Below are 25,196 nucleotides of genomic sequence, written 5' to 3' on the forward strand. Positions count from 1 at the left end.
GCAGAGTCAAAGAGCAAACCACTTAACTGTGTAAGTCTGAGGTGAGAGAAATATCATTTTGTTTGTAGATGATACGTGACCAATGAGCTTCTTTGTTTCACATGTGTCACTGAAAAAACAAATCTCCAAATGTTTTGTTCTGGCACGAGGCATGACTGAGGCTGTGGGGACCAGACTGAGATCCCTCTATATAAAAAACACAGAAATATTATCCTGGATTTGCCAACAGCCCTAAGCTTGGACAAACGAAAACATATTTATAAAAACAAGTTGTTATGCAAATCACTGCAAGCAAAGATAGACATCAGTTGGACCGACATGTTTACAGCTCTTATTAGACTCTTTAATTCAGAGGTGTAAATAACTTTTATTGTTCAACACCCCCACCAAAACTTTCCCCATCCCTCATTTGGCCTGCCTGTCTTATCTGGATGACCCACGTTGTCTCCAGACCTCTTTACACTTCCTTATCTGGGCCTCCTTAGTGACAAAAAGAGATTGGATTCTTATCTCCCTGCAGATGATAAGACTCCCTCATACCTTAAACCTATTCCTCTGTGGCCATCTGTGGACTTAGTTTGATCCTAATGACGTAACAGTGTTTTCCATCTTATCTGATAAATGATTCAAGTATTAAAGCAGGCCTTATCCAAACCCTTATTTTAAATTACAAACATGATATGAATGTTGATATGAGGAGGCCAATTTCTTTGATGCACCTGGTGAAGTGGCTTTGTTTTACAGTCGTGCACCAATAATTAATGTTTGGACAATGCACTCGGAAAAAACAAGAGTACATTTAAATGCTATTAGGCTGTTTGCATCAGTCTTCTGCATGCTTTGCCTATTCTTTATGGAAAACTGAAGCCTTAAATTGTGCGTGTGTGTGCGTGTGTGTGCGTGTGTATGCGTGCCAGCTCCCCTATGAGTACTTAAGATAATGAATTTTCTGTTTAATGGACGAACTGACTTCAGAAGGCCAAAAGTATTACACATAGTATCTGCAAGATCAGAGATGGCTTGGGACCAAAGAGCTTATACTGTCTTAATGTATATAACATACGATTACTTTCATTTGTACAAGTTGAGATTTTGTTCTGTCATTTTGATCCACGTAGCACTTAAAAGTAACATTATCCACCATTTTCTTTAACCTGACACTAGTTAAAAAGTCAGATTAATGGGTAGAATAAAGAAAGTTATGATGACATCTAACTGATTGGGTTGGAGCATTAGGAAAACTGCAGCTCTGTGTGAATGGCCTTGTCTGCAGTGTAGTGGGTGAAAAAACACAAGTCTTTTCATCAGACAGGAGCGTTTGTTTATCTGCTTTACATGTTTCGATTTCTATGTCTGAAGCCTTCCGCAGAAGTGTCACGTGATGGTGTAGTGACGACATGTAGGCTGTGTAAAGGAAATTAAAATATTGTGTGATTATTTTACCTTTTAGAATTCACCTGGTCTTGTAACTAAAACTCATTTGGTTTGGTGGTCAAAGACAGTGTTAGAAAACCTTTCGTGTAAACCCTTTTGTTCCCTTTTGGCTGCTAATCTTAAGATGTGTTTGTAATATAAGTGAAGATAGATGCAATCAGACCGTACAATTGGCTTTCAGATCCCTCTCCTTTGAAATGTATCACACGTTGTATTGTATTGACTCCACATTACATCCTGAAGCTCGTCTGGCCACACCTCAGTAAGAGTGTCACATCCTTACTTTGAAATATATGTCCTCTGGTTCATCTCAAACTATATAAACCTGGTGAGTTCCTTCATTCGGGGTCTGACGTTAGGGGGAGATGCTGACGGACCTATTTCTTGCAAGAAATAAACTCTTGTCTTTGCTTCAACGTTCATCAGAGCCTGCAAAAGGAGTCTTATTTCCACAACAGGCTGCTTTACTTAGTTTTTCCAGACGGTAGGGGAAGCTTACGCCCCCTACTGCCTGACGCTTTCCCCAGGACGGCATCCCATGTGTGTGATAAAGCGTATGCTCCCTCATCACGATTCATGCTCCTTGTACCTCATTTGCGGATCTCGATGGCTTCTCTGATCCAGCGCTGGTATCTGTTTCAGTGTGGATAAGCCTGGGATTGCTCCAGTCCATGATGTAGTTTTTTCTCTTGTGATGGTTGGATATGGCTGATTTTAGATGTTCTTGCTCAGGGGGTTGATGTTGATGAAGTATGTGCTAAAGTAAAGTATGTATGTGCGGTGGCATCAAACTAGTGACTGTAAAGCAGCTGTTTATCAATACTAATGTTCGTTTCTATGTTTGTTAGAGACATTACATTGACCTTTACTGTTACTTCTTGCCTAACTTTAACCACACACTAATTTTAAGCCATGTTTGAACTTTGAATCATGTTGTAATCTAGTAACAACGAAGGATTAATGTCACGAAGACCTGAATTTTGTCCGCATAAGGGAGGCACGGCTCCAGAATTAAGTCTGTATATAGATAGCCCCTACGATGTGGTAAATACCCGCCCACACATGTTTGTTAGTGCAGTGAATGAATGAAGAGGTGTAGCGTGTCATGTTTACATACTTCCCCAGACCATTTCAAGTCGATGTTTAGTTAAGTACTTAGGATTTCTCTGTTGGGGAATCTAAAGTATGGTTGGAGATAGCTGACTTAACAATCGTATATATCTAGGAGGTCGGCAATGTTGACCAAAATGAATATCTCACCATTTTATTGGATTATCTTTGTGACATTAATCAGATGACAGTTTGCAGTTCACCAGATTTAGCTTAAAAATTCCTGTAAATATCTGAGGTTGCGGAAGTATTGTGCAAACAGTGATTAGACTGCATAAATAAATATTAAAGTGCAGTGCAAAGTCTCTACCTGTTAGCAAGATTATGCAAGTATGTAAACAACAATATTGATATTATCGGCTTTATATATACACACACTTACACTGTACACAATTAACTAGTTGATGTCCTTATTAGCTTGGATCGTGTCTTGTGACAGATGAGCTGACTGTGTTGTACTGCATCTATAGAATGGAGTAATGTGATGACAGTGGTGGCAGCGTGCCATGTGCAGAGCTGTCACTTTCACTCCTTGATGTCCAAATAAATTGAAGTGGTGTCTGATGTGATGGACTCCTCAAAGTCATGGACATGCTACAGTGGCTTCTGCTAGTTCATCACTTCTGGTTTTGGAATACGCTTTATATTTAACTGCCATGTCAATGCGTATATGATGAACGGGAGACATAAAGCTTCAGGAAGTCACATTAATTATCTCAATTATAAGTGAGCCATATAGAGACTTGTCCATATTGTGAATGCCGTTTTGAAGATCTGCAAAATTTGAATGTTGGGTACATAATTTATTTTTAAAAAAAGGAAAAATGCTGCAAAAATCGCTAATAAAAATGGATAAAACCTGCCACACACTACAGGATAATTTGACTTAGGACCCAATTTGCTTCTCTCTGACTTGAAGGAGGCGTGACCCGACATTGGAAACTTGTGTATGATGTTGAATCAGCTGTGTTCCTCGTGTGTGGTTTCAGTGATTCTGAGCTGCTCTGTCATATCACAACCACAAAACATCAACACTACTGCACCAGCCAATAAAACAGAGTGTCAGGGGCAGTCAGAGTGATGGACACAGACGCACAAGATACAAACTCAGGAAATTGTGAAAATAACTCAACTTTATTACTCACCTCTCAGTTGTAAAGTTAAACTACATAATTCTCATCCGTATTATCCCTTCGAATCTGTCCTCTGCAAGTAGCGATGCTGAGTCCACAAAGCAGATAATAATCCGGTTTGAAGCGTTTGTTAAAAGTAAAAAGGCGACAGTAGATCCTCACGTGTGTCTGTTTACATGAATCCACGCTGTGAGGATCTGGGTGAAGCTGCTGCTACAGTAAACACGACTCTACTTCTTGTGTTGTTTATTGCCGGCCTTCTGTGGATTAAAAGCATTTATCTGAACTACAGCACCACATTTCACAAATAATAACACAGTTTTGACTTGCATCTAAAGCAGAAGTGCTGAAGTTTGATCTTTTGTTGTTTTATTCTACATAGGAAACAGCAGAAGAACTTTTAGCTTGTGGTGTACGGTCTCTTCATATCCCATTGCAGCTTTTGCGCTCGGCGATTTAAGATCTTATCTGATTCTCCTCGTGTCTATGGTCTGAGTTTTGTCGCACGTTTAAAAATTGTTGAAGACTAACCTGTGGTGTGTCTAACAGAACTTTGGCCTTCTTTAAAGTAGGGAATAAAGTGATATATCTGCACTTTTATGGGTGATTTACAGTCCTGTCACATTTGCCTGATACTCAAACCTCAACGATTACATTTAAAGACTTTTCCTGGATTGCCAAAATGTCGAGATATACATTTTTGTCAATAACGTCAATCCCTAGTCTCAAGTAAGATTTGTCTGTCTGTTTGTTTGTTGGCAAGACAACTGAAAAGTATGTGACATTTTACAGAGAGCCAACAAACCGGAGATAAGGTCAAATACTTCATAAAGGACTGTGCTGTCAGAGTCATTAAAACTGCATTGGACGCTAATGAGCACACATAACATTAAAAGTACGTATATGACAAAATCGATATTGATGAGAAACTAAAACCCTTTAAGTTTTAGACTTTGAATGTTGAGGTGGTGTGCTCTGAAGACTTCCATGTCCATTAGGAACAACATCAGTTTTCTGTAAACAACGAGGCTCAACGTATTATTTTGATGCTAAAAGGAAATTTGGCAATGATCCGCTGTGCGTGTGTGTGCCAGTGTGTGTGTGCGTTCCAGTGTGAGTGAGTGTGTTTGAAGTAAGTGCCGTTATAATGCTCTGTGAGTGAGTGAGTGAACACACACACACAGCGTAAAGTGTAATTGTCCTTCAGTAGAGTCCAGCTAATGGAGAGTGCTGTGTGTCTTCATATTAATATGGGGACATAAATTTTACTTTACGTCACTAAAGACTTTTAGTTACCTTATCAAAAATGACACGCACACAGGGTAGTTCATTGGATTTTGTTTCTGAAACTCCTGAACTGAACCCTGTCAGAACAAAAGAAGCAACTGTGATGAGCGGCAAAAAGTATTCACTCTAAGATCAAGATTAATGACTGTATTCATTATTCCAAACACTGGTGCATGGCAGGGAGTGAGTGACACAGCAGTAGCACACTATGGGGGGTAATTCGGGGTCGGATGTCGGCAGATTCTGTGAAGTGTGCCTTTTTATAACTTTCTGACAAAACATTCAATTTTTTTTTTTTTTTAAATGGTGAATCTATTGCCTGTAGCATTGTCTAGTATTGTCTAGACTGTGAGTGACTCCGGCTCCTCAGTTCTCATTTTATTTGATCTCCGTGGCGCATTGTCTCTGTTGATCAGTCCTTTTAAATCGTCTACAGGCAGAAATGGGTTTTCAAGACAGAGTTCTGAAGTGATTTATCTATCTCCTACCTAAATAGTAGATCTTTTCAGTCAAAATGAACAATTCTGTGTCCTCTCCTGCTCCCATGTGGTATTCCCCAGGGCTCCATTTTAGCCCCTCTTTTATTCTCTCTGTACTTGGATCTATCCTCAAGAAACATAATGTCCAATATCATCTGTATGCTGATGACTCTTTTATTTATATTTACCAGTTTCTGAGCGAGACAGTTCCCCTATAACAAATCTTCATAAACGCTTAGAAGACGTCAAATGCTGCCCGTCAAACCATTTCCTACAGCTAAATAAAAACAAAACAGAGGTGATTTGATTTAGGCCCCACAAATCACTTGAAAAATGTTCTTGGCCCATTGTCTGTCAGTCTTCATAGTTCAGCCAGAAATCTTGTGTTTTATCTTGACGTCTCCCTAAAGTTCGAAAAAACAAATAAGTAATGTTATTAGAGGCAGTTTCTTCCGACTCCGTCTATAGCTAAATCAATAACTACCAGGTTGGACCACTGCAGCTCTCAAACACCAGCATCGGCAGATTACAGCTTGTCGAAAACGCGGCAGACAGGTTTTTAACAGGTACTAAAAAAGAGACCACATCACCCCAGGTTTAGCTCAGCGGCTTTGGCTGTCAGGGGAGTTTAGAATAGATTTTAAGATGCTAGATGTTACTATTTGTTTTAAAGTTCTTAATGATGCTGCCCCATGTTACCTGTCTGATCTCTCGGCTCCTTACTCAGTCTCTCTGGCCCTCAGATCAACCTCCCAGCACTTACAGAGTGTTCCTCCATCCTTTTTCAAAACCAAAGGCGATAAACAATGTCTGTTATTGCCCTGAAACTTTGGAAAAGCTCTTGATCCGTGTAAAGAATGCCACATCCGTTGATCATTTTAAAACTTTATTGAAGACTCACCTCTATGATCTGGCTTTTAACTAGTGCTACGACTTTACTAGTGTCTGGTTGTTGTTCTTATATCTTTGTACTGTATTTTCTGTGAAGCTTTGGTACTTTGGTCTGTTGTTTTTAATCGTGCTATACAAATAAAGTGGCTTGGCTTGGCTACTGTTCTGTGTAAACTCTGTGAACCTACATAGCTGCACATACATCAACTTTATGTCCTTGTTTGAAAGCTATTTTATCTGCACATTTACGGTCTTTTATTTTTTATAGCTGCTCAATAATCGAATTTTGCATCACTCCAAGACAATAGTTGCAATGATTTTTTGATGCGTCCAATCCATACATGTTTTATTTTATTGTTTATTTGAATAGGAACAGATAAAACAAACATAGATTAACAGTTCAGTAATCATATGAGGCTATCCGGGCTTTATAGCTTAGTTTATAGACTAATTCGCAAAACCAGTCCTCAGAAGAGCTTTTAAAATGCTTTAAATTGGCAAATCTGATCACGTCTTTTTTCTATACCCCTCATCACCTTGATCTACAAACACTTTAATGCCACCAAAATCTCTCCGGTTGAAAAATAATGACAAGATGCGAGAGTGATCGTGCCAATACAGTCATATAATCGTGTGTGGTGTGGCAATTTCTTCAACAAGTGCTGCACTCGCCGAGCTTTGTTCACGATAATGAATGTGTTGACCGTGTCTGTGTCCTAGTTGTCCTTGTGATGGGTAGCCAGCCAGAAGATGAGAGGCCGGGGCACTGGGGGATCAAACCAGAGATACTTAATACACGCTCCCAATCCCTAGCCATCGTCTGTGGTTCAGTCTCACCTCTTCTCTCGATGCAGCTGCCAAGTGTGAGAGAGGCGGTGCACTGTAAAAAAAAAAAAGCATCTGTCTGCAAAGAGAAGGACAATATTGAGAATTTAAATAATGAGCTCATGCCTAAAGGGCCCATTTTACGCTATTTTCTGATGCTATAATGTTGTTTCCTCATCAAAAACATACCTGGAGTTGTGTTTAGTTTCATTCACACATCTTTAGCACACTCTCTTCAGCCCTGAACTAAAGGTAAAATGGAGTTGGTAACTTGAAAACTGTTGCTTTATGAGATCACAAGGAGGAACAGAGCATTTTGAGCTTTGGAGATGTAGACAGACTGATAATAAAGTGTTACTCAAACATGTGTGAATGAAACAAAACACAACTCCAGGTCTGTTTTTGAGGAAGTAACAACATTATAACATGATTTAAAGCTCACAAGAACCAATTTTGAGTAATATAGGACCTTTAAATGGTGCCACGTATTCCACTTTGTCAGTTGTTCTTTCATTTATTAACTGTTGATTATAAGCAGGTGAAATTGGTGAATGTTAAATAGGAGAAATCAACAGACAGGTCAGAAGTACATGGATATCAATTGACAAACAGTTACGCAAACAGTTCATCCATATCAGTTTGTAACGTGTATGTATCTATAACATTACTGTAATTAATGAGCTTGCATTTCTTGTATTGTCTTATTTTTGGACTGGATAGTTAAACCAAATTTGAATGTTTTTGAGTGTAAGAGTCTATGATCAGCTTGGGTCTTTTTATCTGAGACATCTACAGCTAATCCTCTGTCAGTAAAAGTTTGGTCTGAAGCAGAGTTCAGACTTTGGAGGAATAAATTGGGCTATTTTTAGTTGTCTTGTTGATGTTCATGAAATCAATACTTAAAGTTTTATTTAGTTTTTTAAAAGAAAAACTTCAGATTGAATAGAAAAGGCTCAAACAATACAAGGAAAATAGTTGTTGTTTTTTTGTTTTGGTTTCATTTGTGTGCCATATCGTGCAGCCCGTTGGATGCTACAGGTGTCGAGCGATGTGCTAACGGGCTTTATTTTTACAGTACTCATTTGTGTGCGAGCTCTCAATGAGAAGTTCAGCTTAAGTTGTGTTTGAAGTGCCTCTTTCTTCCTCTTCATTATCGACCAGCTCAGGATGTTTACCTGATTTGGCTCCTGGCAGGATGCTGAGGAGCAGAGTGTTTATGATTCGATGGAAAAAAGCTTGAGAGAATGTTGCTTTGGAATGATGCAAACTCGATTTGGATTGACGCCTTTGCACCCATTTGGCTCAAAAAGCATCCTTAAAAATACCTCTGAGTGGCGGTGCGCTTCGTATCTAATATAATGTTCCATATGGGCGCATTATATAACTCAAAAACAGGCTGCTCTATATGATCGTGGCTGTTAATGGCTTGTGATCTGTCATTACCCTCCCACTGTTAGACTAGTCACTGGACTTGAATTTCAATGAAGGACGCTAAGAAAAGGGAAAGGAATACAGGCTGGAGGTGAACTTGTAAACAGCACTGCACACAGCCTAAGCTCTACTGCCCTCTACAGGCGAGAATGTTGAATTCACTAACATACATGCACAATTTTCTGCTCCATAACTTTTATCAATGACTTTTAGCATAAAGCTTAAACATTTAAAAGAGTTTAACTGCAGTTTTGTACCTGTTTTTCTCAGCTGTTCCACTCTTTTATACACTTATTAGCCGCTCCCTGTGAAAAAAATAAAAAATAAAAAATAAGGCATGATTAGAATTTAAAAAGAACTCTCACTTCCCACTTCCCTTTCATTTTCTCCTTTTTTTTGCAGTATTAAAAATACCCCAAATTAATGATCTATGCAAATGGGTTCTTCTTTCACGTATCTAATTGGAAACACACTAGCCAATTTTGAGCCCCATTTGTCAGTGACCTCCGCTGGGTCTCCTTCACACAGACTCCCCCCGTCTCCTCTCCTCCCCTCCCTCGTGTTAGACATTTTAATCAGTTTTGAGAGGAATAATTGCTCAGGTAGACGTCTAAATATGGCTGTATTTCAATTAGCTGGGGTGTCTGGCTGTAGGCAAAATCTGCCACACACAGTAATCTGCAGAGAACGATGAAGCTAACGTTTCATTACTGTACCTGTGTGACTGATGCCAACGTGCTTTTCCAGTAAGTGAATGTTTGTAATATCGAGTTCAGTGTCTCTGAGGGGAGATAAGAGTGACAAGTGTTTTTTTTGTGGCTTTGTTTTGAAGTCATTTTACAAGTATGGCTCCGGTGTAACTAAAAGGAAGACTGTGTATAGATAAATTGACAAATATGACTTGTTTTTGCAAAGATGATCCAATTTCAGGCACCAACGGTCAGGAATGAAACAGATGAAGGAACATTTATTTGTTGACTCGTGTGAAGTCTATATATGTTTTGCTTTGCCAGTTACATGTGCAGGTATTTATCAAGCAGAAAAAAATAAGTAAAATGACACAAATACTTGGATGGATGGTAACAGTAATGCAATTCTTCTAACAAAAACTAAGCTCATTTATCTTTAGCTTTCACACAGGTATTGCATCAATATATCCACTTTGCCCTAAAAGTCACCCAGTCTCTATTTTAAGGGTGTGAATGCTGTATACATGACACAGTGGGGTCAAAGGTCATCACCATAACCTAGTCTACAGATCACACTTCTACCGCTGACATCTCAGGTATAACTTTGTGACTGTAACTGTGTTTGAAAGTTTAGTCGCCTGTAAGAATGTTTGTTTCCGGTGTAAGCGTCAAAGAGGATAAAGTCAGAAGAGTTTAATGAGTTCCACACAGGTAAAGTGAACAATGAAGCAACAAACTCTCTGGAAAGGATAGAAGAGAGTCCTGAGATGTGCATGTTAACAGCTTTTACAGTTTTTTTAGGCAAAGTCTCACAGTGAGGGTCACGCATTCCTGAGATGTGGCTATAACCAAAACGACCAGAACTTAGGTGTTATCTTCTTGTCCACATGTGCTTGTAAGCCCCCACGCTCGTCTCCATGGTGTCCCGGTGATCCCCCGTGCATTACATATCTGCTGGTGCGCATGTGTTATTTACTTTAGCATTAGTAAATCAAGATACCAGTTTGGTGTAGTGCTGCACTGCTACAAAAATACAGGCCTTAATATGTCAGTGTAAAAGTGTATTTTGATAATGTGCCCAGCAAAGACTGTGTAAAGAAGTGGACTTGTCAAATGAAGCTAATCAAGGCTAGCAGTTATAGGAGCGAATTTGGCGACAATTTCCATATTTGGAATTCCGACTGTGAGTATCATAGCAACCAAAGAGTCAATCAGGAGCGAGGCTGTTGGAGTTAACGCCGCTTCCCACCCTTACCATTAGAGCGACCTCAAGGAAAGAAGGTGCCTGATTTGTCTATTAATGTTCACATCTTGATTTACGGACACAATAGCAAAATAAAAACACCAGGATCATGTAGAGCGTGTTAATACGAACATTTTAAAACCAAAATGATGAGTCTGACAGCAGCAGTTATGGAGAGAGGCATGACAGTTTTTCAATAGAAAGTGAATTGGAGCCAAACAATGGAGCTGGAAGCGCGCCCATGCTCACTTTATATTTGGAACGTGGTGGCTAGCAGGTTAGCTATGTCCATTTATATATATATATACAGTCTATGGTACCCACAGAGGTGTTCAGACTGTATCTCATATTGTCGTTGTAGTTCGTAGAGTTGAGATACTTGTGATAATTGTGCATAGCCAGAAAAAGCCAAAGGTAACACTGTAAATCAGAGATGAGTGAAAACATCAATTATTACTAGACACAACTATTTATGTGATTGTACGGGCAGAAAAAAGTTGGTTTTGGAGGTAAAAAAAAAACATGCTATAAAATGCAAAAAACATGCTATAAAATGCATGTGATTCTTGAATATTTCAGTGATCTCTCTGATGCCAAATGCTCTCGGACAGGTTTAAAATATGCACGGAATCTTGATTTTTAGAAAGACATAGCAAATCTAATTATATTCTTTGTCAGAATAGTTGAGCCCTTAACCCAATTAAATGGCCCATATTACACTATTTTCTCATCTGCGTTATAATGTTTCCTCATCACAAACAGACCTGGAGTTGTGTTTTGTTTCATTCACACATTTTTAACACACAAATCCTGCATAGTTATATCACTCTCAAATAGAAAACACTCTGTTCCACCTTGTGATGTCATGTGGCAATACAGGAAGTGATCTTATACAACTCTCAGGTAATGTAATTTAATCTAAACTCCATTCACAATAAGGAGTAAGGCCTGTCCTGAAAGTTTTAGCTCCATTTTCATCATTTACTAGGTACTTGGTATAAATAACTCAAACTGAAAACACATTAAAAGCAGATAAACATCCTCAGTGTTTAAAATAGATTCTACAGTTGCTCTTTTGCCTCTGGGTGAACTTGCCAGTGATCTGATATTGGCAGCTGAGGACTCTCTCGCTCTCTCCATACTCCATACTTTGGCTTTGGTACACAGGGCATGTTCTGGACAGATTTTCCTTGTGGCGTTGAGTGTGGTGATGTGAGAGCATTAGTTACACTCATGGGAGACTGCCACATCTGGAGTGTGTCCACCGGAGCCACTGGGTCAGATGTTTGGCCTCTCTGTCGTCATGGCTCCCGTCTGCTGCTCTTAACTCTTTCACTTTATTTGTCAATCTTTTTTTACGTTCAAAATCGCTCGCATTTTGTACTTGTTTTAGTGATGGCTCAGTCAATATGTTTCCTGGCAGAGATGTAGCACCAGATTTTGGGCCCTGGGTAAAACTTATCTACATGTTGTCAAATGAAAATTGGCCATTATAGATTTAGTGAAGGGCCCCTCCCTGAACTGGGACCTAGGTGAACGGTGCTCTTTACCTCCCCAGTCCGATGCTCCTCTTCCCTCTTTCCTGATATCAGTGCTACTTTGAACATTTTTTTTTTCTTTTTAATCATTTTCTTTTTAATCATTTTTGCTATTTGAGAATGCTGTTAATATTCACTCTGTTATTAACTGTATTAATAACAATGGGGGGGGAAAGTATTACATTTTGCTAAATAAAAGTACAGACACCAGAGCAAAAAAGTACTCAAGTAAAAGTATCACATGAAAAAATCTACTTAAGTACAAAGTATTATGGTACCTGATATAAACATTTACTTAAAGAGTAAAAAGTAAAAGTATTTCACGCTGATTTTGGGTGATTATGATAAAGATTTGTGTTGAATTTTGTTCAACATAAACAATTGAATCAATTTTATTTTATTTTTTTTTATTTTATTTGTACTTTTTTTTGTTTGGTCAAATTATGAAGTTGATAAAAATAAACCGCTCAGCCTTTTCAGCAGGTCTCAAACAATAATTAAAAAAAATACTTACTTTTCAGTCCAGTTCAAAAATGTAATGGGGCAGAAAGTACAAATACCTGCTCTCAAATGTAGTGAAGTAAAGGTAAAAAGTACCCACTTACTACTACTACTTTGTTATGTTTCACCACTGATTAATATTCACTCTGAAACCCAAACTTGCTACTCAATATTTCATCTTTAAAAGTTACTTTTTTTTTTTACCAAGTTTAGGCAGATCAAACATTTAATTTAATAGTTAATTATATCTGAAATGAATAATATAAGTAATAACGATATCTCACAGTGTAGTCCAGCATTGTAGGGAATTATTTACCCACAGACTCTGAAACTTCTCTTTAATGTTCCCTGGTACGAGTAAAACCACAATCGCATGTTTTTCTGTATTCACTCACTATCTCTCTACTTCTTTCGGCTACTTTTTCTCCTGCCCAAATACACCTCCTCTGTTCTCTCTCTCTCTTCCTCCTCCATTCATCACAGTGTTGCATTCACAGTCAGTGTTATTTCCAGGTGCCGCCCATCTCTCATCTATCTTTTGTACTTCTCCACAACTCCACCTCTCCCTCACTACTCCTCTCCTTTCAGTCAGTCCCATCAGTGACCCAATTAAATGTGGGGAGGGGATGCGCCAGTGTGGTGGAGTAACGAGGTAAAGCGTACACGGCGACAAAGACACGGGAGGGAGGAGAGGACAGTTAGCCTGACTTTGACTCCGAGTGGATGGGAGCCGCCTAAGAACGCACCAAACAACTGCTGTGGACTTGCCAAGAGGATGCTGGTGAGGCATTGGCCCCAACTTTTACCTGTAACTTAAACAACGTGTGACAGGCAGCGAAAGGAGGCGGACATCAATGGTGGGGGAGGTTGAGGAGGGGAAGAGGAGTGGAGTGGAGCGGACCAGGCGACACTTCTGCTCCCACACAGTGAAGATGGAGATACAGCGGGAATAACAATTTTCCGAGCGAGGATGGCAGTATAGCGGGAGGGAGCTGCTGAAGGCGCAGGCTGCAGTCCCAGGAGGAGAGGTACAGGGCTTTCACCTGAGGACAAGGATCCCGTTTAAGGATGCATCTGTTCTTCCAGGAAAAATGGGAAGTGGAGGGGCTGCAGACTCTGGGTATCCTCTTGGTCGTATGCAGTTCGTTAAAACTTATGCACTTTCTCGGGCTTATCGATTTGTCTGTGGAAGGTAAGAAACAGGGAGACATTGAAAGGATTCATTAAGCAGGAGAAGTCGTGCTTACTTATGTTTTTCCCTGGCCTAATTTTCAGTTTTGTCACGTCTATTTATGGACTTCTGAAGTGGCACATCATTTTTGGATCGAGCCCTGTCCACCATCAAGGAATTTCTTACGATTTTTTCATTGTTTTGTTTTGCTCATTCATTCAGGATCAGTCATTTCAAACCACTACAGACACTTATGCAATAATGCTCTCCAAGGAGTTGTGGAAAGTGTGGCAAAATACAGTGACGTCAGTTGCGTTATATCTGCATGGTTTCACGTTTAGACTGAACGGGGCAGAGAATGATCGTTTTTTGTTTTTGCGCATATTCTATAGCTTTCATAAGTCTGAGGAAGTTGGGTTCATTTAAGGTTGTGAAGATGAAAGCCATCTTGATTTTTTTCTTTTTTTTTATGACAAAATGTGCACTGGTCTATGCAGCTCAGGATCAGACGTCAAAAAGTTTACGCTACCGGCCACACGTGCAAAATGTGCATAGAGATACATTAACCAAAACAATACAAAAAGTAAATTAAAGAACTGCAGTGCTGCGTCACTACTTGTACCACTATAGTGTCAGAATACTTGAATGCTAAATAGTAGTAGTAGTAATTTGCATGTTAAAATATCCTTTTATGCTATGATATGTAAGAAAACAGTGCTGAGCTCTTCTATTTTATCTTGTTCCTAGTCATTACTGTCGCATTAATGAAACTGAACACATGCAAGATCGTAGTACTATTGTCCTATCAGCCACCAGCCACTACAAACCAATAATACAATCTCAGTTATGTTTTTATTATTAACACTTAGTGTCTTTGTACCTACACACACATATGAAGAAATTATTTTGAGATTTGTTATAACAGAATTATGTCTCTAAACCTGTTCAAGGAAGGTGCAAGTTCAGAACACATCATTATACTGCTAGAGAAATATACAACATATATTCATCCACCTGATGTGTGTTGTGTCTGTTAAACCTGTCATGTTAACAAATGTTTAAATATATCGCTGAAGAAAATATAGGCGATAAACGATAATGTTGAAACTAATTTATGCCATTGACCAGGGGTGGCGCCAGAGGGAGTTTAAAGGGCACTAGCCTCCCCTATAATGGCCAATGCACCCCCGTAGCTCCTCTAAAGATTTCTCCTACACTTTCATAAACATCCAGTCTAAAAATGTTGTTCAAAATGAGACTCCAATAATTAGAATTCGATATTAGCTTTTATAAATCACTATAGAGGCTAACTACATTTAAACTTGTGTAAAACTGCAAAGCAAACACAGTAAAGGGTATCGTTAAAAGGCTCTAAATTAACATGTTAAGTGAGCACCGCCTTAGCGCTTCCAACAAAAAATGTCTGGGACCACCCCTGCCACTGACACAGTAACTCTAAAGAAGTATCCCCAAAAAACTATTTTAAATGCACGATATGATAATAAAACTTAAACAAAAGCAGAATGAAACACTTTAGTAGTTAGCTTGTATCTATAATCAGTCATATAAGTTATTTATTCAAGCGTCCACAGCTCAAATATAATGGTAAAACAGGAAAAATAACAAAAAAGTACATCATTAGTACTAAGAAAAAGTACCTGCGTAAATATTGAGCCCCCAAAATGATTGTTCCATCTAATGTAAACATATATCGGTATAGTATTTATCGTAACAGGCCCAGTCTCGGTATCTTTAGAGAAAATGCTAATTAAATCTGTATTTTATTCCATGGTGCGATAATGAGATGATTGACAACTGCATGTGACCAAATACAAAAACTCCTTGTGCATGCTAATCTAACTTATATCAGCACTGGGAAAATGACAAGGTGACATAGAAATGACACGATAGATGGACTGTCAGGCCTGCAAGAAATCAGGTTACTCCCACTGTGATCAAACATATTCACGAGATGGACTGGGCCAAGAAAACATCACAAAGAAAGAATAAATTTCATCAGCCCAAGACCAAAAATACAACGAAGAAACAGGCCCAAACATATCAGAGAAGTGACAGATCGCAGTGATCTACGGAGGCGCTGCACCAGAGTCTTTCCTATTGTTTTTGCGAGGTGGACTACATCTGTCAAATATTCTGGGTCGGTAATAGCACTATTTCATTCAAGAACGTACATATTTCAATCTTGAAAATTCAAATGATCATGATTTATTAAAAACGTTGTAGATATTGGAAAGTTGATTGAACTGGCCTAAGTTGACTTATCAGTTAGTGGTTATGTCAGTCTTTAGTTCTGTGGTATATTTGTTTAAAAACAGCTCAGTTAGGAACATTTTGGACATGGTTCCCTGTAATTCATCAACGCACAAGTGGTTTTCCTTCTTCCATCCTGAACCACCTGTTGTCACATAATAGAAATGATAGAAATGTATTAAAAGATTATTAACGTAACTGATATTTGTGATTATACAGGTCACGAGTAGCAGAGGTGGGGACTTGCACGTCGTAACTTGGACTCGAGTCAGACTTGAGTTACTATTGTGGTGATTTGAATCTTGACTTAAAACTAAGATGTGGACTAGATTTGGACTTGAGGGTCAGTGAGGACTTGACTTAGGCTTAAGGGTCAGTGAGGACTTGACTTAGACTTAAGGGTCAGTGAGGACTTGACTTAGGCTTAAGGGTCAGTGAGGACTTGACTTGGACTTGAGGGTCAGTGAGGACTTGACTTAGACTTAAGGGTCAGTGAGGACTTGACTTAGGCTTAAGGGTCAGTGAGGACTTGACTTAGACTTAAGGGTCAGTGAGTCGGGACTTGGCTTAGACTTAAGGGTCAGTGAGGACTTGACTTAGACTTAAGGGTCAGTGAGGACTTGACTTAGACTTAAGGGTCAGTGAGTCGGGACTTGGCTTAGACCTGTCTCCTCAAATAAATCTATCAAAAATCTATCAGAATTATAAATAACACTCTTCTCTGCTTAATTAAAAGGACACAAACTGGAACATGTCCCTCCGGCTTCTCTATTTGTGTTTTTTAAGAAGGACCATGGACCAGGAAAAAATCATATAAACTGCAAAAATACAAGCTGTATTTGGAAGTTCGGTTTAAAGACTTGAAAGGACTTGGACTGGACTTAGACTTTTGAGCCACTGACTTGGGACTCGACTCAGACTTACCTGTATTTGACTTGGGACTCGACTCACACTTGATGCAAAAGACTTGAAACTTACTTAAGCCTTGCAAAACACTGACTTGGTCCCAGCTCTGCAAAGTAGTACATTAAAAATAACTATTGTGCGAATATGAGAAGCAAATTTAAATCGATTTATTTCAATCTATACAAAAAGATCAAATATAAATGTTTCTGTCTGTTATGTGAATGAAGAGGAACTCATTACTTACCTGTTATTTGATCACGGTTAATAACTAAACTGTAATGATGATGCTTCTTCTCATAATAATCATGACACATAATATCTGCTACCGTGACATCTGTACTACCCCGTGAAAGATCTTCCTTCGTCGTGTTTCGAGATATTGCGCTTTGATTCTCACATACTGTGGAGCAGCAGATTGAAGCCTCCTGCTGGACATATTAATCAAGGATGTGTTACTCTTGCCTTTTTCTTCCTCGCGCTGAGAACCTGAGCACTGGGGGTGATTGCTGGTTGGTGGTGGTCGTGGTGGTGTTGTCTGGTCCCCCAGGCTTCACTGTGCATAGGGTAATACAGCCACAGTTCACACGTGCTCCATAGTCAGAGCAGGAAGTACACATAGGCCCGTATTGGTTTTCACCCCATCATTGCTTTCATCCTTCAGACCACTGGGGTCGCACTGAAAGGGTTTAGGGAACTGTTGCCATGGAAACAAAGAGAAAAGTGCACAGACAGGAGCATGCATATGAGCGCTGATCTTAATCTACCTTTTGTATCGAGTTAAAGGGGATTTATCGCTTCTGATCTATTAAAGTTGCGTGTTACTTGAACGTGCCTTTTGTTTTGAGATCTGACACAAGCATTTCTGGTGAAAAATAGCATCTGGAACTTGGTGTTTTGGTCAGATTTAGATTGTTTTTGTCCTGTGTCTTAATATGGTTGAAGTTGGCAAAATGTACAAATAGTTTTATGAATTAATAATACAATTTGATGCGATATTTGAGCATTATTAGACTATCTTCATTCACAATTTGAACCTACAATCTGCAAAGTGTGATTTGATTAGGTTTTCGCGATCTGTTGTTTTACCTGTGGTCTCTCCCATCTCTCAGCCAAACCAGCAAACACTGATTTTGAAATGTTGAATTGAAATAAAAGCCAGCACGTTGGGTCTGTGAGCTGCATGAGGTGCCTGTGTGTGAATGTGGATGAATTGGTCACTTGGAAATAGCAGCTTTGTCTAACCTTTGTGCTATTGGTTGGTGATTGCAGGTAATCCTTCCAACAGCCAAAGCAAAAAAACCATAAAGCAGCGATTCCTCAAGCTGCTGCCATGCTGCAAACCCACGGTGGTCCCCTCAATAAGTCAAAGCAAGTCTCACTACTCTCTACATTTGTCCTGTAAAAAAACTCCATCTTACACACACACTCTGACAATGTTACATGTTTTTACTGCCCCTGTCAAAATGATATGCCAACTTTTATACTTTTATATCGTGTTCTATTTTTGTGTATTGTCACACTATAATTGTATTCAGGTTTTCTCAGGTTCATATGTGTATAGGTGCAAAAAAATGAACAATATTTTTCTGCAAGTCTGTGCTGAGGAGACAGCTCTGACCAGTCCACAAACACGCTACATGTCATACAAAAATACATCCTGGAACAACTGCCATTGTGCTGTAATAACATGAGTGTATGGACATCAGTCAGACAAGCTTTTATGACCCTATTTACAGCTTCATATGCAACTCGCTGTAGTGCAGTTCTCTGGCACCTTTCAGCACATTTGTCTCGATGCACAATGTTATCAGAATGCTCACCTCACTGTTTAATATGTATAGCAATACTGTATACAAATTAAAGCTAAAGCGGGTGTGTAATCTATGAGATCTGAACATGCCTCCCTCACGCACTTCACATGTGCATCACGAGACGTTGGTTCACCGCTGGACTGTATTTAGGGCAGTTGTCAGTTACAGTTTAAAACACATTAAAACTTCATGTTGTGTTTAATGCTACAAGCTCCAGCAGCTTTAATTACACATCGTATTGACACCCAAAAGAAAATGTATCACAAAAATCCCTCTCTTATTCTCGTATAATTTTATAAATGCATTTAATATCTAGAAAATGAGTCTGTGTTGAGCGATGTGACAGTAGTTTGCAAAAGACTAAACTCGACTATAACTTGCCTTTATTAAAAGTGCCAGCAGATCCCTGAGTGCGGTCTGATGAATGTGCTGATGCTCATCTCTCCCACAGACAGCGTGGAAGATGACTTTGAGCTGTCCACTGTGTGTCACCGTCCTGAGAGCATGGACAAGCTCCAGGAGCAGACCAAGTTCACCAAGAAGGAGCTGCAGGTCCTCTACCGGGGCTTTAAAAATGTATGTGACACATTTAGACATTAACTGGTGTATGTGATGCACTGTAATAATATCTAATGTCTCTATGTCAGGAGTGTCCCAGCGGTGTGGTAAACGAGGAAAATTTTAAGAATATTTACTCACAGTTCTTCCCCCAGGGAGGTGAGTAAACTTGCATAATATTAATAATACTTTTTGAATAGAAATAGCTGCATTCTATTTATAATAATGGCTGAGTACAAAACACACTGTCTGCTTTGAATGGTATTGACTGGGGCAGCGACTTGGCACTTTTTGCTCAAGGATTTTTCAGTTGATGAAATGTTAACCACTTGCCTTGAGTTGTATTTGAAATAACTTTTAAATCTGGTCTATATTTAGCATGCTGCTGATTCCAGTCGTTTGGAGAGTTTGTGTTTACAGGAACCTTTTGGTTTACCTTCACAGATTCAAGTATGTATGCACATTTCCTGTTTGAAGCATTTGACACAAACAAGAATGGTTCAGTTAGTTTTGAGGTAAGCGTTTGTATCATCTTACTTTTTGATGTGTACACTTTAACTAGCATACACTCAGTAAACACACATATTGAAACTTTGGATTTCTGCATTTAATCCTACGCATCATATTTTTGTACAGGACTTCGTATTCGGTCTGTCGATCATCCTGAGAGGCACTGTTAATGACCGGCTAAACTGGGCATTCAATCTCTATGACCTCAACAAGGACGGCTGTATCACCAAAGAGGTCATCGACTTTGACATAAATCTTTCATCACAGTCCTTCCATGAGCATAACTAATATGATGTGCGTGCTGTTGTTTTAGGAGATGCTGGACATTATGAAGTCCATCTATGACATGATGGGCAAGTACACATACCCCTCTATGCAGGAAGACGCACCGAGGGAACATGTGGAAAGCTTTTTTCAGGTCAGATTCAGCTCTTGTCCAAACTCTTGTCCTTATGTTGCACAATTACAATTATATGACGCTATCCTTTTCAGAAAATGGACAGAAATCAAGATGGTGTGGTCACTATAGATGAATTTATCGAATCCTGCAAAAAGGTAAAAAATTATATTGTCAATACCATCTGACTTTTTCACGCAATAATTTCCGCATTTTACTCCATTTGCAATTTCAAAACAGTGGACACCTGTTGATGAGACTTATTATTCTTGTGCAGGATGAGAACATCATGCAGTCCATGCAACTGTTTGACAACGTCATCTAAACTTAGAGTGGAATACAGGGTACAAAGGCACCAGGCAGAGGGATGTGTGACAGGAACCAGAGGACTACAGAGAAAGAGAGAAAGGGCGTGTTTGTACCAGTGTGTGAATGGGAATCCATAGGGCATTACAGAACTCTCCTTTTTACTGAAGGCACAGAGATCATCCACCAACAAGTTCACTTCTTATCATGTTGAACCTTAGTTTCCCTGAAAGACTGAAGGCGAGAATCAAGTGACCACAAGGGACCTGCCAATGACGGGAGAGGCCAAAAGCAGAGGACACCCAAACTGAGATAACATTTGACCTCTCTCCTGTTCCAGCTCTATAGGATCTCCTGCCTCCGGAGCTACAAGCCTTCTGCCAAATAATAAAACGGATGTTGCACCATCTAGTGGCCAGACCAAGAAAGACACTCATGGGAGAAAACAAGACTTATCCATGTTGTTTTCCATGAGGAACTGAATATCGCATGATGATGTCACTAATATCAAATTGTGTATTTACAGAGATACTCCAAAGTCTGCCTGTCTGTCTATACCCAGTCATTCACAGGTGCCTCGCCCTCTGTATACGTGTGTGTGCATGTGTAGAAGACATCCAACCCACCAGTGTGTGTCTCCAATGAGATAAAACCCACAAGATTCAGCTTTAGAATATTTCCTGGCCTTCCAAATTATTCCAATTCTAGCCATGTGTCTCTTTGCAGTTGTATGTGTTCTAGCATTCCCAGTGATGTGATCTTACAATAGACAGTACAATAAGAGAATACTGGACCATGACAGCTATTCACCATATCAAAACGTCACTATAACTATTCATTCACTATACATTTGACAGAGAAATTTTAGCAGGCTATGTGAAATTAGGTTCCCAGGACAATGCAGCAGTCCCGCTAAATTAGACCTAATAAAGTCAAGCTACATTGTATGTGTGTGTTTTGTTGAAAGATATTTATTTTTTGCTCTTTGACATCAATATTTTTTTCTGTAACACCAAAGAGGATACATTCAGAGAACAAGTTTAGCTTTGACTGACAAGAGAAAATATAATACTCCACTGACGAAGAAGATGCAGCGATCGGTGACAAAGGTTTTTTATTTGAGTAGCTGACCAAGGTAAACGTGACAGTCTTATTTCCCCTTTATTTTATGTATTATTTATTTATATATATTATACATTTCAAATATCTAAATATTTGTAATCCCAAGACATTCAAAGCAGGAGCTGAATGACGTTTTGTACACCGCGATACCTTGAATAGCAATAACTATCTGTGTCAGTTCTCTCCTCATCCTCAATAAGGGTGGAACATTACCCTAGTAAAAATATGCACTTCCAACTTTATTTGTGTATTTTATTTAACTTGGTTTGGTTAGGATTGCCTCTTGCTAATTTCTGACTTTCAATCATTATCACAAGGACACCTGTCTATACCCGCATGTACTGTGTCTTCAGAACATTGAACATACTAACCTGTTGTACTGACTGTATAGTTAGTTAGCCTCAAGCGGTTGCATTATATTTAAAACGTGTATATTTTGTACAGAGATAATAAATAACAGTTACTATGCAACAAGGGATTGACTTTTCATTTTTATTATATACAAGACACAATCTGACGTCTCAGTGTATAGGAAACACTGAAAATCAAACACTGAAATGCCAGATTCCACATAATTTATCAACACAAAAGTTTTATAAGTTAAATGTACATGAATGGATCTAAAGTAATCCAATATAATTATCAATTGACGATATCAATTATCAATGTATTTTTCCTTTTTAATTTTTGCCATTTTCAAGAGATGTTTGTGCATAGCATTTAAATATGACATGTATCTGAATAAACATCAACTAGAACAAAATGTGTTAAGGAGGCATGGTGTATGATATTTACGGTATTTAGTACGGTATTTACTTGGGGACTTTGCGGAGCTCTGCCAACACCCAGATAGCCAGAGAGAGAAGAGCCAGAGATCCAGACTGGTGAGTCGCTGCAATTGGAGTGGGCACATACAGCAACAGGGTGCTGATCCCCAGGGCGACCTAAGAAGGACAACCATCATTTAAATTTATTTATAGAGATGAGTCACAGCACAAATATACAGAGAAAGATCAACTACCTGTCCATAAGCCATTGCTGTAAGAAGGCTGATGGCAATTTTAGCCCTTTTGGGAAGCATCACTTTTCTTGAAAAAAGATAGAGGCTTGTGATTGCTGCCAGAGTGGAGATACCCTAAAAAGAAAGAACAATAACTATATATTAAGATTAATCAAATGTAATAAAACATTGTTGTAAATTGCACTGTACCAAAATTCTGTGGTCAAATTGAACAGTTGTGGGATTTTCAAAGAAGTTCTTCAGAGTTGGAGAGAAAGCAAGCAAATCATCAGGGATCCATCGCTCACCCATCTTGGGGAAAGAGTTATAGACCAATCCAGCATCCAAGCCAGCCACAAAAGCACCTGTACTCATGTGATTAAAGCTCTATTGAAGTTTCTTATCAATAACTATGTCTTAACCATGGTTACACACAACAGCATGACAATGTATAAAATATTCTTTACCTGAAAGGGCAGTAATAAAGACCAGTGCGCCAGTTCCCTTGGCAAACTTCCTGAGCAGCATTAAATGCTTAGTCTCGATCATCTGAAATATTTAAATGCATTAATTAAAAAAAAAAAATCCTTATCAACAAAATTAAATGAGCATGCAAAAGTGTGCAAAAACAATAACCTTTTGCGGGGACTGTAGCAGAGTTAGCCCAGTCCAAAGACTGGCACAATAAAGCAGCAGAGCGGAGCCCAAGTGGGCACACAGACGGTACTGGCTCACTCTGGGGATGTCATGAGACTCTGGTTTCTCCTCTAGACCACTCTTAACCATATACCAGCCCAGGAGACCCTAAGAGGACAAATGTTTTTGTTTATGTTATGTTCTACATAACACTCAATTTACTTAATTGAATATTCATTTGTTTAGATTAGATCTTACCTGAAAGAAAACAAATCCACAAAGACCAAGCACTTTTCCCTTCATTGAACGAGTAAAATATCCTTTTCTCCAAAAGTATATAGCAGGGAGGATGTAAGAAAGTCCTACAAGTCTGCCCCACATACGGTGACCCCACTCCATGTAAAATATAAACTTAAACTCTGGCAAAGTCATGTTGTGATTTAATCTGAAATACATAAATATATGTGTGTCAACATACATGGTTACATAAATTTTTACTTGTGTAAAATAAAACCATAAATGGATGAGCTTACATTTTAAATTCAGGAAACTGCTGGTACTTGGAAAATTCTGCTTCCCATTCTTCTTGTGTCTGTGGTGGCTTCATTTCCCTTACCAGATGCCAGTCCACCATTGAAAGACCAGATTCTGTAAGTCTTTTGGAAATAATAACTAAATCAATAGAAGCTGTAAAAATGGTACAATAAATTCCCAAACACCTTAACATAAGTAAACTATACCTTGTAACTCCACCCAAAACAACAGCTCCAATAACCAGTCCACTGCATCCCACAAGCCAGCGCCCTACTATCCTGTTTGTGGCAGCATTGGGCACAGCAGTGGCAGTGGCTGAACCACATGTAGCTCCAGCCTCTGCTGCAATGGTTCCCTGGTTTCTTCTGAAAAGTCGCAACTGTAGATTCTGCAGAAAGTAAATGGCCTATTTAGACTACACACTGTGCAAACTGAGTGTCAATTTAATTGAGGACCACTCCAGAACTGTTATATACAAATAATGTAAAGGCTATTTCGCTGTCATGATATACATGTATGTAGAAATATAAAATTTACTATTATTACAACATAAAAGTATAGCTGCAAAAATACATCTAAAATGTAATCAGAAATAGAATATAATTTCACCATGAAAAATTTCATAACAAACGTTGAATCTTCATAATATTCATCCACACTCTCTGGCCGGGCGGCATTGCGTAAGGTTTGACGAATCTGCACACTGTGCAAACTGAGTGTCAATTTAGTTGAGGACCACTTCAGGACTGTTATATACAAATAATGTAAAAGCTATTTCGCTGTCATGATATGCATCTATGTAGAAACATAAAATCTATAAATGCTTGTTATCTAAGGCAGACCCTGACAGACTATTTCAAGTTCATATAATATTTGAGGTAATCATATCCTACAGAGGTACACATATCCATGCTATCATACAGAGAATCTAACTGGTTGTAATTATTGTATATTTACTCTTAAGAGCCACTATTGATTTTCCCTCCCACTAAATCGTTCGTTTTAGCGATCAGTATTTTACACTTGACATACTGCCTGACCTTAAATGAACGTGCTGCTGTTATAACACAGCTATCAGAGATTAGCAGTTAGCATAGCTCACATTGCTTGGTTTATATCCATGCCCCGCTCTTCTGCAGCAACACAGCGCTGCTGTCCTAAACGTGGAAAGCATCATCTCGCAGACTCCAAAGTAGAAAATGGTAAATTAGGGATTTAATAACATCAGGTCATGTGCGCTTGATGAATTTACACAAGCACACTTCCTATGTTGTCCAAAAGTTCAACTTTGACCTTTACGTCACGAAAGACTAACACTTTTACGTTTATGTTTTATTTCCCGTGTGTTGTTAGTATTATTACAACATAAAAGTATAGCTGCAAAAATACATCCAAAACGTAATCACAAATAGT

The 25,196-nt window shown here is 38.9% G+C and overlaps 2 protein-coding genes across 4 annotated transcripts in view; one reads left to right on the plus strand and one right to left on the minus strand.

The window, feature by feature from the left end:
* LOC117382734 (Kv channel-interacting protein 2-like) overlaps positions 1–21,528 on the plus strand; it is a 99,560-nt gene extending 78,032 nt beyond the window's left edge. For 2 of the 3 annotated variants that reach the window (XM_055227016.1, XM_055227015.1), the window contains exons 2-8: positions 19,172–19,296; positions 19,368–19,437; positions 19,723–19,793; positions 19,915–20,022; positions 20,102–20,206; positions 20,281–20,343; positions 20,463–21,528. In XM_055227016.1, the coding sequence (XP_055082991.1) occupies positions 19,172–19,296; positions 19,368–19,437; positions 19,723–19,793; positions 19,915–20,022; positions 20,102–20,206; positions 20,281–20,343; positions 20,463–20,510 (590 nt within the window). In that variant the 3' untranslated portion in view covers positions 20,511–21,528. Of the gene's footprint in view, positions 1–18,178; positions 18,282–19,171; positions 19,297–19,367; positions 19,438–19,722; positions 19,794–19,914; positions 20,023–20,101; positions 20,207–20,280; positions 20,344–20,462 lie in introns of all 3 variants that reach the window. The other variant, XM_055227014.1, reaches the window with a different exon arrangement.
* A 560-nt stretch (positions 21,529–22,088) lies between these two features.
* On the minus strand, positions 22,089–25,080 carry LOC117382732 (cytochrome c oxidase assembly protein COX15 homolog). Its single transcript, XM_033979964.2, has 9 exons — positions 24,886–25,080; positions 23,990–24,171; positions 23,783–23,905; positions 23,508–23,694; positions 23,250–23,417; positions 23,081–23,162; positions 22,824–22,978; positions 22,635–22,748; positions 22,089–22,557 (listed from the first exon to the last, which is right to left on the minus strand). Exons 1-9 carry the CDS (start codon positions 24,958–24,960, stop codon positions 22,426–22,428), a joined length of 1,218 nt encoding a protein of 405 aa, XP_033835855.1. The 5' UTR covers positions 24,961–25,080; the 3' UTR covers positions 22,089–22,425.
* Positions 25,081–25,196: the final 116 nt, after the last annotated feature.

This window comes from Periophthalmus magnuspinnatus, chromosome 15 (assembly GCF_009829125.3).
Source record: "Periophthalmus magnuspinnatus isolate fPerMag1 chromosome 15, fPerMag1.2.pri, whole genome shotgun sequence".
Classification (NCBI taxonomy): domain Eukaryota; kingdom Metazoa; phylum Chordata; class Actinopteri; order Gobiiformes; family Gobiidae; genus Periophthalmus; species Periophthalmus magnuspinnatus.